This window comes from Papilio polytes, unplaced genomic scaffold (genome assembly GCF_000836215.1).
Source record: "Papilio polytes unplaced genomic scaffold, Ppol_1.0 DF821388.1, whole genome shotgun sequence".
In the NCBI taxonomy this organism is placed as follows: Eukaryota; Metazoa; Arthropoda; class Insecta; order Lepidoptera; family Papilionidae; genus Papilio; species Papilio polytes.
Genome location: NW_013527816.1, coordinates 220,595 through 233,609, shown reverse-complemented (window position 1 = coordinate 233,609; position 13,015 = coordinate 220,595). Strand labels below are relative to the sequence as shown.

Below are 13,015 nucleotides of genomic sequence, written 5' to 3'. Positions count from 1 at the left end.
TATATCAATTTAAAACTGTATTAATATTTGTTTTAGTGCTATATTCGGTTCGTACAGCTATGATCCATTAAGTGACAAATTTGAAAAAGACCAAGGTCATGAATCGCTAATTTCTGCTACAACTACGACGGCGGCCGAGACAACCACAGTTGAAACAACTACAGAATCAAAAAATGATACTTTATTTAAACTTAGACATATCGTACGTCGATATAGTGTTAAAAGCAAATACATAACATAGGTAGAAGTAAATAATAGAAAAAAATATGTAATAAAAAAACAGTTGAATATGTGTGATCTCACTTTATAATGCACTATGTCAGCTAAGATACTGCACCATGGTTTGTAGTATTAGAGCGGGCGCACACTTTAGGCTAAAATATCGCACAACAGTTGTGCGATTGTTGATTGTTTCGAAGCCAATTGAACTTTAGTTGCAGAATTAAAATCGAGTAGTGTGCGTAACTCCATATAAGCTCATAGGATTCGAACTGAGACTAAACAGTTGTCAAAGGTGTGCGCGTGCTCCTAAAAATTTATATACGCTGAGATATGGAAGTTATTTACGAAACCCTACTTTAACTTACCTGTGAATTTGAAAATTAATAAAACTGCAGAGATAAAAAAAACTTCTTTAATGAATGTGGCTTTATTCCTTAATTAATGTGTTTTTGTTTGTCATTCTCTAAGACTACTTAAACTTAACCATGAGCTAAATTTGTTCCCACTATCGAGACATCTGTACAAAACGTATGTTTGTCTCAAAGAAAACGAGAGGTTTGACAAAATGTTTACGTACATGTTTCGGTAGTGAAAACTCGTAGTAACATACGAATTGAAGTGAAAAACTATGTACTTAAGAATTAAAAACTTACATCAACAATGTTTAAAATTTTATGGCAACATACATACAATTTCTTGGCTAAAGCCAAATAAGAGATATAGGAGAAGCTAATTCTTAATAATATCTTAATCAAATGAAAATCGTATTTGTTGATACAGTATACTTAGGGTGAGTTGCATCAAATCGCCGGTTATCGTAAAAGTTATAGTTATAGTTAATAGGGTTACAAGTGCAAAAACATATTCTCACAGAGGTTTTATGTGTTTTTCGTTTTTACAATGGAAACATTTAAACCTGAATGTCACTAAAGTGTCAAGTTGGTGTCAAGAATGACATTTACGTAAATTAAAATGTTTGGAAATTCATGTTTCGCCGTATATATTTATGTATCATACGCATGGTATTTTATAGTGACATAAACTTTTTGCCCACGGAGATGGAGAAAATGGCGAACTCTTGTGAAAATAAACTAGTTTGGGCCATTATTGAAACTGTATTTACTTTACTACTCAAATATGTAGCAAAAATGAAACAATAAAATTATACAAATATAAATGCATCTTATTTATTTGCCATATTATAAATTGTCCTCTCAATGCATATTATAAATTGTCCTTTTATGGAGGACATTTTTTTTAAATAAGAGAAAAGGGACAAGCGCTGTTGCTATGGCCTTAGACACTCGAAATTTGTCCAAACTGAATGATTGGCCAAATTTCGAGTTCCATCTTGGAAATCCATTATTCCCGAGCATGCAAGACTTTATTCTTCTGGATTACGTATAGGATAATAGTAGAGATTTTCTTTTTCCATTACTTTTTCCATTATTTGTACTTTTGAAGATAAGAGCTTGTGACAGTTGACACTACCGAACTGACACTAACCGTAACGCTAATTATAACCGCCCAAAATCGGGCGGTTATGATTAGTGTCATATATGACGTCATTTTGACCAGCGCAAAACTGGTGTAGCGAATATCATGAACATCCGTAGACGTAACCATCGTGAATGTGCTGGTTAAGGTTTATAGTAAGTAAATTTTAAGGTTATTCCAAATATTACCGTGACAAATAATTTTAACTTTAACGGTAACCGGCGATATGGTGCAACTCACCCTTAATGATCAAAATTGTCAATTTTGTTTTTTTTTTTATATGTAGTTGTAATCTACCATTACATTACTATTACATTGATAATATTTCTTAAACCTATGTAAAAGTTATTTATGTATGTCATCAAAACAAAATACAATAATTATACACTTACTTTAACGAACTTATCTACTGACTTGTTTGTGCGTATTCCTTATTGTACAATAACAGTACTAAATGCACATTCCAATGAAACAATGCTATAAAATAAATAGTATATGAATTTGGTTGTGAAGTATAAATATCATATCAATGACTGGAATGTTACTAATAATGCAACCAGCCAGAAAAAAACCCAAGCCAAAGCCAGGTTCACCCCACCAACATACAGTAGCCTCTGCTTATAAAACTTGTATCTTCATTAGTAATAATGCACTTATAGAGCCTAGCAACCAATTAATCTTCACATAATCAGTATGTCTGTTATCTCGGACTTCTACGGCAAAATGTTTGGAGATATACACTATAGAGATGACAAAGCTGTGTCAGAGAATAAAATTGTCCGGAGTAAATATATAGACAATTATTAAAAATTACAAACAGTTACACAGTTCACAAACATAAAAAATTGCTGACTTTTATTATTATAATAAAACTACAACAATAAAAAAAAACAATCAGAAAAGGGCACAGTATTAATTGAAAATAATTTAACAAACATATGGAAAAGAAAACACAAAGAATTAAGTGAATATTATGGCAATACCTGGCATTGTAAGATTATAACCTAAAGTTGACTACTTTTTACATCTATGTTTTGACTAAGAATAAGAAGAGTATATATTTGTTTGAAAAGGTATATTTAAATTTAGCTGTGCCTTAACTAATAATAATAAGCTACCATAATATAAGATATAATCAAGATTAACTCACTGGTTAAGCACATAATTGGTTATCCCATAATTTTTTAACAAAGAAATAATATTATTATATGTTTTTACATTTTTCATATGGTATAAATTAAATGCATTAAGTCTAATGAGATTACTGGTACAAAATGCAATTACAATACATTAGTACTTATGTTTCCTTATTAATTAAATTACTTATTATATGCCCTACACCAAATGCCACTGATAGAAAACCAATTAGAAGAATAACTCGGAAATACCTGAAAAGAAACCATATAATGTAAAAAAGCCATCGGTTTTGCGGTGTTGGTATTCTACTTGTCAAGGTAGAAAGAAAGTACTGATTTCCATTTACTGTACTTCTAAAATATTTATCTCTTACCCTAATTCTATACCTTCTATAGAATTTTTTACATTCTATAGAATTAGAAAGAAATTGTTATTAGCTGATATAGTTCTTCGAGGGCTTACACTTTAGTTAAATGTGTTATATAAAATAAATATTAAGCATTATATTTACTCACCAAGTGAATTTCGATCTTTGCAATACTTTAATTATAGATACAGTTTGTTTCACTGTATTTTCAATGTTACCGGAGTTATCAATAACAAAGTGAGATCTTGCCATCTTCTGTTCAAGTGGCATCTGGCAGCTTATCCTCTTTCTTGCTACCACCTCTGAGAAATTATTACGTTTGCATAATCTTTCAAGTTGTTGATGATCTTCACTGCAATATGCAATAGAACCAATTGTAGTAAAAATTTATACAAATATCTGTTATATAATTAGTGAAATCTAAGTGTAGGCTGACAAAATACTTACCAGATCACTGTGATTATTTTATGCATAAATGTCAACATTTTTCCAGTTTCAAACAGTAATGGAACTTCCATTACAATGTATTTATGACCAGAAAAGAAATACATCATGGCCATACTCATCATAGCTTTCTGTATTCTAGGGTGTGTTATTGCATTGAGTTGCCGCCTCTTCTCTATATTGTCAAATACTATCTCGCCTAGTCTGACTCTGTTCACTTTACCGTCGGGGTGTAAGACTTCATCGCCAAAATAATGTCTTAATTCTTTCCATGCCTTCGTTCCCGGTTCTAATACTAAAATTACAATGTGATGTTAAATATTATAAGATGTTATGTATATTGAAATAAAATTGTACAGCGATGGCGATAAGGAAAGAGCTTATGAAAGTGTTAAATATAAGTTTGTTAGTATAATAAATTCAACATTTTTAATGTACCGTTTCTAGCAACTTCATCGGCGTCAATTACTGCTATATGGTTATCACGAAATATTGATAGCACTGTACTTTTTCCCGTCGCCAATCCTCCGGTGAGCCCGACAATAAACATACTCGCAGTAATAACTGTATTTCAGGTACTAAAAAGTATACTTAAAACATAAATTTATCAAAATACTGTAACTTCGCCTTGCATATCAAGATTTGACAGTCAAATGCCAATCGATAATTGACATTGACAGCTGACAGCTATTAGTTCAAGGTTTATGAATTAAAAATTATCTTGTTGATCATACTTTCAATTTTCTCCAACCTTGATGTCAGAAAGATCATCGAAATAACTATGATTGATTCCCACTATTCATTAAAAGAGAGATTTTTTTAAATAAGTATTTTTGAAGTCATGTTATCAATCTATGTATTGAATGATTATGATACATGATGGTTAATTTTATCTAATATCTTTAGTTATTTTAAATATAACTCCGTAATAAAAAAAACAGATACTTCAAACATAGTAAAAGGAAAAGGAAGGACGCAATTAATGGATTTCCCGCGCTTACTCTTCTACGTGCTGTCAGCTTAACAGCGGCGAATTTAAAAGTTAGAGCAAGCGCTTTTGTGTAGTAAACTGCTAGATAACTTTTATAAAGTATTTATTCAAAATAAAATTTATTTTGAAATCATAGACGGTTGATGTAATATTTCACTCAGTTTAGTATGTGTACTAGGCTTAAATATTCCTCTATATTCAGAATAATTCGTCCACGACAAACTTTCATCTACATTTGGTCCAAATTGAGAGGCGCTTTATTACCGCGATGGACTATTGAAGCACAACAACTAAAGCTTTTCCATGAAAATGTAGTTAAATTATATGCATTTTTTTAATGTTGTAAATATAACATGTTCAGGACGTGGTAATCAACATTCGAGGATGTATTGTTTCCCGTTTGCTTTTACAACTTATTAAAAATGTAAAATTCGCTAGAATAAATTAGTTAGATAAATAATTTAGCGATGTAATAGCCGTGTAGAGGGTGTTAAATAAATACTCGACTGTCTATAAGCCAATAGTTAGTAATTATCTTTTTACATCGCTACTGGTTTAGTTGTAGATTTGTATATGTAAATTTAATAAAAATTACTGATTAAATTAAAAAACAGTTTTATTTCGAATTATTAATACTAACAGTGGGATAGGACTCATTATTATGAAAATAATTTTTTGAATCTTACAATTGAAATTAGTTAAAAACCAAATTTAACAGAATTACTCAATGAGGTAAGCTTGTTTTTGTTTTGACATAAATATATTTTCGTTAGTTAAAGGGTGGCTAAAATTTTAAATATCCGTATTAGTTCTTTGAATGGATAGGAAAACCCGTGGGCGGAGAAATGACAAGTAGGCGGGGTCACCCTGTAGCGAGGGCCGGCTATCTAACAACCCTCTTCATCATTACGTGTTAGACTGTGGTTGGGAAAGCTCATTATCTTGTAAATTCGTATAGTAATATGTAAACAAGTTCAGCACTTTCGGAGAGCTGTCAGGATGTTCAACATGGATGGTATCAACATAGGTTTGTGCCCAGGTCTGGACACGGGCGTACCTGTGCCATTAGGAGGCTCGCCAGCATCAGCTAATAGCTCTGATATTTATCTTTACGATGACTCTTCGATGTCCGATGGCAGCCTCTACGCAAGTGATCAGGAAAATCTATCCACGCCACGGAAAAGGTTGGTGAAATTTATTACAACATCGAATATTTTTTTGGTTATTTGCTTATGCGTGTTTTTATATTTAACTTCTCCCCATGACTCCATCTGCGTAGAATTTAAAAAATCAAAAGTAACTAGCTTATATGTTCTTCCAGACTATCATTAACATCTGTGCCAAATTACATTGATAACTCTTCAGCAGTCTAGGCTACAGACTTTAAAAAACATCCATCCATCTAAACTTTCGCGGTTATATAATAATATTAGTGTGTTTACTAAGATTGTATATGTTTAGCGAATGTGTATTTTAGTTCTACCGATTGTTCCATCTTACTTAAGTATCTAACCGCATCTTCTATTTTAAATTATAATCCACACAGTACACTCTATTCTTTAAAGTGATGTTGGTGTATATTTTTTGCCAAGCATTATTGTTTCCTTAGTGCCAAAAAGTAGATTGTAATAGATAAATCGCAATACCTTTTTACCGGTCAATTGTGGTTCACAAATCAGGGTATTTTTAACGCAACAAATACAAAAATTATAAATTCTCTTACGCCTTCATATAAAAAAAACAAATGAGTTAGGTCTTTAAATGACGAAATGTCTATAAAAACTCCATCTGGCACTAAAATTTAACAATTACTTCGACTGTCCTCTTGATATGACTATGACAGGATGATAATTCTTCAGATCATTAGGACAATACCTTGTGAATTTACATACCTACCTGCCTATGAATGCTTGCGAAACATTATTTCTTGAAAATCCCGAAAAAAGTGAATTATTCTGTCTTGGAGCATAGATTAATATAAGGATTGGATCGCAATTATGCATGAAGTAGTTACCCTGTATTATATTTACTCACGAACTAAATAGGAGCAAAAAAAAACACCATGGTGTAATCATGATTACAACTGCACTATAAATACTCGTGAATCGTAGTAGATCATAGGACGATTTACTAAAACTATAGCGTTTATATTCGCAGGAATATATTTATGTTTGATGGTAACGATAGAGATGCTTGTAGGTTGGACTGTCGACGTCTCCACAAGCGTCGGTCGCGCTGTCCTCAGCAGCAAATACAACAGCGACAGGCAGCTAACCTCCGCGAGCGCAGACGAATGCAGTCTATAAACGACGCCTTCGAGGGTCTCCGAGCTCACATTCCCACTCTACCATACGAGAAACGCCTCTCCAAAGTTGACACTCTAAAGCTTGCTATCGGCTACATAAGTTTCTTGGGAGAATTGGTAAGACATTTTAGGTTTATTTCCTTCTTTTTTGACCTGTCGTATAATTTTAAACTGTTAATTACCTATTTTACCTATACACTTAAAATATGCATTAATAAAATTTGTAAGTTTAATCATAGAGATGGAGGAACGAACGAATCTTTTGGTCTTGATAATATTCTTCCTAGTATTATTTTTTTTTAAATCAAGTCAACCTTACATGCACAGTTGAAAACTAATGTGTATCTTTTGGCAGGTACGAACTGATCGCAGTATTTCAGACACCATGCTGTGTGGGGTCGGCAATGTTCAGAATAAGGAAGAACAGAAAAAGGTGATCATCAGAGGTGAGCTACATAACATATACAGTTTTAAATACAAACGTAGTTAAACTTTCTACACAAAAAGTAGGCTACGTCTTTTTTACAAAAGTAATTCACAAAGTGTTTGCTGAATCCAACCTATAATTTAACCGACAAAACATAATTGTCTCTGATTAAACCAAACCAAGTGCCAGGACCGTTCCTAATAGTAATCTGGTTTCTGGCTGTACTACTAGGTTGCGGGCTTGTTTGTGTTCTCAATTGGGTAGCATCGGTTCATAGTTCATACAGTGCATCAGGGGTCGCCGGGTCAATTGGTACCAGGGCGCGACCCGCCGCCCCCAAATTGTTTGTGCACCTTTTGATGATCGATATTGTCGCGATGTTACCCAAATTGCAATAACATTAAAAAATTAAATGAATCATCTTTTTACAAAAAACAATAATAAATTGTTTAAGCTATCGTGAGACTTTAAGCGAAAATTGAAAACGGGTCAACTCCCGTTTTTAATTTTCACTTAAAAAAAATACTATTTATTCTGCTAGTGTTACAGTATACAATAAGCAATTGTTTTAGAAGATCATGTAAAATGCGAATTTAGTTGATAAAATGCGAAGATGTTTTTTTATAAAACACTAGCTGTTCGCGTGCGGATTCATCCGTATGAATTTATAAATCTATTTTTGTTCACATTTGTCAAATTATCAATAGCAAATGTCAAAATGACATGAGTAATCTTTCTTTCTTGATGTTGGCAACAACTTATGGTCTCTTTCCCACATTTGGGTTTTTATATATAGCCTAAAGCATGACGTAAGTATAGGGCTTTTCATTAAAAAAAGAATTATTCAAAAATATGCTGTAATTGCTGACAAAGAAGTGTGTGTTTACGCGTTATTATAATAGTATAGATGATAATAATTATTATGAGCGCGTTATAAACTCTTCTGTTTTAAATTTAGTATTGACTACATGCATGCAGGATGTCACACTATTTCGCAAGAATTATATCTCTCAGCCATTATATCTGAATTCACTTCCTCTTCATTCGCATATTCTCTTACACACAATCCATCCTTACTTTCCCTGGCCTTCTTCTACCTTTGTAGCTACCCACATTTCACATTATATATCATCATCATCATTTTCCTCCTTATACTACTCCCATGCTCCTTTTATTTTAAAAAGGATATAAACATTAATAAACAATTCTCTCTTATCACCATCAAACTTGGAAACATCGCTCCGCCCCACAATAGGTATAGTATGATAAAACGTTAACGTGCGGATATCTGCGATCGATTGGTCCAGGTGTTGGTCCTGCGCCTTTCCCACGGCGCGTCGCGTGACGCACCTCGTCCCGTGGGATCCACACTAATCGAAACAATCGTCTCATTAAATTTCAATACCAACCCTCTCTTAATTATTAAAAAAAATACAGATGACATAGTATTGAAAATTGTTAATATAATAATTAACTAGTTTCACATAACTAGATGACTTTAGAATATTTTTCTATACTAAATCACGCCCGTAACCTCGACTAGGTGAAACTATAGGTAGAGATTAAGGACTTTCCTTTAGCGCAGTCTTGGAACACCTCCCTCATCATCCACTTGCCCTTATCCCTTATGGACGGTCGGCACAGTATGTGCTGCTCTTCCATACATCTCTATCAGCCGTCATATCTGAATCCACTCCTTTCTTAAGCATATCCTCTTTCACACAATCCATCCATACTTTCTTTGGTCTTCCTCTTCCTTTGTAGCGTCTGTTAAAATATGTGTATTAAAACCTTTAAAAAAAAAAAGAGATCAAATTCTTCTAATGAGCTATTGGTTAGTAAAGCATTTGGCACACAAACATTTGGCAAATTCATACATCTCTATTCTTCTACATCAGCCATAACTGCAATATAATCGATCGACAATCAAAATATAAAATGATATAACCGTTATCTTAGTAAAAATGTTTTTTTTTGTAAGTTGTGTAAAAACATAATTATTACATTTACAATATATAGACCTAGCCTACACATTTGTGGATATTTAATACGGGGCGCGATTTTTTTCGTTACGGGAATGCATTAACAAAGTGTATTTGTTAAGCTTTGCGTTTGCGAATCACGCTGTAGCAAATTAAGTGCTCACCCTTTGTAAACAGAAGGGAGGAGTGAATTCGAAAACTATTAAGTGCTTCACACCCTGTTATATGACGATAGAAATTTTTTATACGAATGAAGACATAAATGCAAATTTGCAATTACATTTTAAGAAAAATCTTTAACTCACTCTTTACATATTTTATGTAGTTGCTAATCCAAATCGTTAGCTCCACAATTGGCTATGAGTTTTATAATTTTATAATGTCCGATTATAAACAGGCAATGTTCACAAATCAGGTTAGTTAGTACAAAACTAAATTGGCAACCTTTAATAACAAGACTTTAATATTTTTCTAATAATATGATCACAATAGTTATAATAAGAGCGTTAAAAAACACATCTCTCAGTGAATGCCACATAATCTCTTTTTCAATTAATAAAAACACCTTATCGAAACATAATATGGGATTTACATAAAGATTATCGCGCACGTGTACCATTGGACCCCACTACTATTGACTCTACCGTTGCATAGGATTCAATGTCCCACTCCTAAAACATTCGACCCAGGACGAATATAAATACACTTGTTATTTTTTTTTATAAACTGGCTACTAAAATATACATTGGCTGTATTAAAAAAAACTCTATGACATTTTATTGACAATTGTTTAATTTAGTTTTGGGCTTCCTGGGTTTTATTACCTTTTTCCAAAATGCCGATTAAAATACTACTTGCTCGGCAAATCTTCGATTCAACAGGAGTTCCTACTGTAGAAGTAGATATGGTTACCGAACTTGGTCTCTTCAGAGTTGGTGTACCAAATACTGATGTGAAAAAGTTGGCTGAGGCGGTACAATTGCGTGATAATAACCCTGCTGAATACCACGGAATGGGTGTTACCAATGCTGTTAAAAATATTAATACGATAATCGCACCGGAACTTATAAAGCAAAACTATGAAGTTACAATGCAAAAAGAAATAGACCAGTTCATGCTCGCTCTTGATGGTACTGAAACTAGATCAAGACTCGGAGCCAACGCTATTATGTGTGTATCAATGGTTGTTGCCAAAGCTGGAGCAGCGAAAAAAGGAATGCCGCTTTACAGGCATATTTCTGACATGGCTGAAGTAACCTCCATAATAATGCCAGTCCCGCATTTCACGATACTAACTGGTGGGGTACTAACCTCTAATGAACTGCCTTTTCAAGAATATTCCATCATGCCCACAGGTGCTTCTTCATTTTCCGAAGCGTTGCGCCTCGGTACTGAGATTTATCAATACGTCAAAAAAACTGTAATATCAAAATTTAAAATGGAAGCATCATACGTTAGCGAGAATGGCGGTTTTTCTATTCCATTGCGAAGTAACAGGGATGCTTTAATTTTTCTAACGGATGCCATTAAACAGTGCGGTTACATTGGCAAAGTAGAGATAGCTTTGAATGCCTCCGCTACTGATCTATTTAAAGATGGCGCTTATGACTTGGAGTTTAAAAATCCGAATACCAATCCCCAGGATTATATGTCCTCTGACAAGCTTGCCGAGTTATATCTTGAGAGTATGAAGGAGTTTCCCGTTTGCTCTTTTGAAGATGCTTTTGATTTCGATGATTGGGCTGCCTGGTCGACATTGACTTCTCGCACTCCAGCACAATTATTTGGAAATGATTTAACTCAGACTAATCTTAGAAGAGTAGGATTAGCCGTTGAAAAACGTGCTGGTAATACCTTGGGTATCCGAATCAACCAATCAGCGACACTCACGGAATTGATAGAGGTATTTAAGTTGATAAAAACAAGTGGATTCGGTGCTGTAGTGTGTGACAGATGGGGGGATACGGACGATCTATTCCTCGCTGATTTAGTGGTTGGGCTATCCGCTGGCCAGGTAAAATGTGGCGCTCCTGCCCGATCTGAACGAATGGGTAAATACAACCAGATTTTAAGGATTGAGGAGGAACTAGGTGCATTAGCGAAATACGCTGGAAAGAATTACCGCGGTCCACCTTAATTTGATTTTCCTTTTATTTTCTTACAAACTAAAGGAAAAATTAGTCGATGGAGTATTCACGGTGTATTTAGATATTCATGATTTGTGCTACACTTAAATGCATGACAAGCGGTGTAATTACCGGAAATGTTCAATATGTCCATTGTGAATATAGTTCTAAACTGTTATTAATGCACTTGTATTAATGTTCGTCATACTGCAGGGGTGGGCTACTTAAAATATCGATATATGTTTTTTCAAGAAATAAAAAATTATACGTTAAAGCATGACTTTTTGTTTACATTGTTTGTTTTAATATTGTTATCTAAGTGTTGCAGTTAGCAGTCTTATTAAAAGTTGTATAATTTTTCATAAGCTCGACGAAAAGAGATATAAGCGATTTTAACATATAAATGTATATGTAGTAGTTATCGCCCGTTGCGTTTTGTCATACTTCATAGGAGTGCTTGGATTTTTAAAGAAATCTTTAATTTTTAATTCAAAATAATCAGGATGAAAAATCATTTATGTACAAAATTCCATATACCCGGCATAACAGCAGGGAATGTTTAAACCACATCATTCGATCAGTAAGGTCTGTTAAAGAATGTACTTTTCATTATCATAAAATAAAGTAATATATGTAACGTTCATTACTAAAATTAAGCAGCATTTAAAAATCTTTTATAGTATCGATAAATGTTTGACAGCCCTGAAAAATAATAGAAAGGGGACATAACGGACCGCACGTGCGCTCGTCCCCCGCTTTTTCCCCACTACAACACCCCGATATTGTACCACATCGCGAAATGTTTAGTTAGAAGAGCCCCCACAAAGAATTGTTTAAGCTCTCTTCAGCATAATTGCAGATAAATAAGAATTGTGTTTGTGCTCAGCGAGGGCCGTACGTCGACTATTGTATGTCTCTAATTGATAGTTCACCGATCACGGATTAGCCATTTAATTTTACTATAAATATCAGGATGCTTACTACTAATTTACTTTTGCTAACATTATTTTTTTCTGAAAAACGTAATGGCGTAAATCGATGTTTGTTTTCTAAATTTTTTAAAGCAATCTAACAATAAATTGAACTACGAAATTATACATTATTTACAGGTTCCCTATAATCAATTTACCACAATAGTGAAAATAAAATTATGCGTAATTATGATGTATTTGATCAATCTGCTACTAAGTATAAATAGGTTCTTGATAAGTTAATCCGTAGATAAGATATATAAACATATTAAAATCTATTATCTACTCCGAACTAGGTTTAAAGATGTAATTATTTTTAATTACATTTCCCTTCGGATTGTCATCAGTAAATAATTCAAAATTGATGACAAAACTGATATGATTTGATTGTTTACAGGCAGCAATTTTCAAGCCCATTCATTGTCTTGGTCTCGTCGTGGAGAGAGACCAACGGCTGGAACACTGCACGCTAAAATTTGGGTGCCCGAAGATCCTAAGATGTTCTGCAAGTCGAACAACATTATTGAGAAGAAAGAATCGAATTAA

The 13,015-nt window shown here is 33.5% G+C and overlaps 3 protein-coding genes across 3 annotated transcripts; 2 read left to right on the top strand and 1 right to left on the bottom strand.

Annotated features, from left to right (window-relative positions):
- Positions 1–2,591: 2,591 nt before the first annotated feature.
- On the bottom strand, positions 2,592–4,316 carry LOC106108997 (dephospho-CoA kinase). Its single transcript, XM_013290378.1, has 4 exons — positions 4,106–4,316; positions 3,671–3,962; positions 3,372–3,575; positions 2,592–3,107 (listed from the first exon to the last, which is right to left on the bottom strand). Exons 1-4 carry the CDS (start codon positions 4,215–4,217, stop codon positions 3,017–3,019), a joined length of 699 nt encoding a protein of 232 aa, XP_013145832.1. The 5' UTR covers positions 4,218–4,316; the 3' UTR covers positions 2,592–3,016.
- A 1,350-nt stretch (positions 4,317–5,666) lies between these two features.
- On the top strand, positions 5,667–13,015 carry LOC106108994 (pancreas transcription factor 1 subunit alpha). Its single transcript, XM_013290376.1, has 4 exons — positions 5,667–5,842; positions 6,858–7,080; positions 7,319–7,409; positions 12,867–13,015. Exons 1-4 carry the CDS (start codon positions 5,667–5,669, stop codon positions 13,013–13,015), a joined length of 639 nt encoding a protein of 212 aa, XP_013145830.1.
- LOC106108999 (enolase-like) lies at positions 10,152–11,789 on the top strand. The gene has a single exon (XM_013290383.1). The coding sequence runs from the start codon at positions 10,208–10,210 to the stop codon at positions 11,507–11,509; it is 1,302 nt and encodes a 433-aa protein (XP_013145837.1). The 5' UTR covers positions 10,152–10,207; the 3' UTR covers positions 11,510–11,789.

Bases quoted from the DNA above. Each gene is read 5' to 3' on its own strand.
- LOC106108994 (XM_013290376.1), top strand. From the start codon at position 5,667: ATGGATGGTATCAACATAGGTTTGTGCCCAGGTCTGGACACGGGCGTA. The intron at 5,843-6,857 runs GTTGGTGAAATT...AGATGCTTGTAG, and splicing joins CTATCCACGCCACGGAAAAG to GTTGGACTGTCGACGTCTCC. The intron at 7,410-12,866 runs GTGAGCTACATA...GATTGTTTACAG, and splicing joins GAAAAAGGTGATCATCAGAG to GCAGCAATTTTCAAGCCCAT.
- LOC106108999 (XM_013290383.1), top strand. From the start codon at position 10,208: ATGCCGATTAAAATACTACTTGCTCGGCAAATCTTCGATTCAACAGGA.
- LOC106108997 (XM_013290378.1), bottom strand. From the start codon at position 4,217: ATGTTTATTGTCGGGCTCACCGGAGGATTGGCGACGGGAAAAAGTACA. The intron at 3,576-3,670 runs GTAAGTATTTTG...TGCATATTGCAG, and splicing joins AAAATAATCACAGTGATCTG to TGAAGATCATCAACAACTTG. The intron at 3,108-3,371 runs GTGAGTAAATAT...GTTTCTTTTCAG, and splicing joins CAAAGATCGAAATTCACTTG to GTATTTCCGAGTTATTCTTC.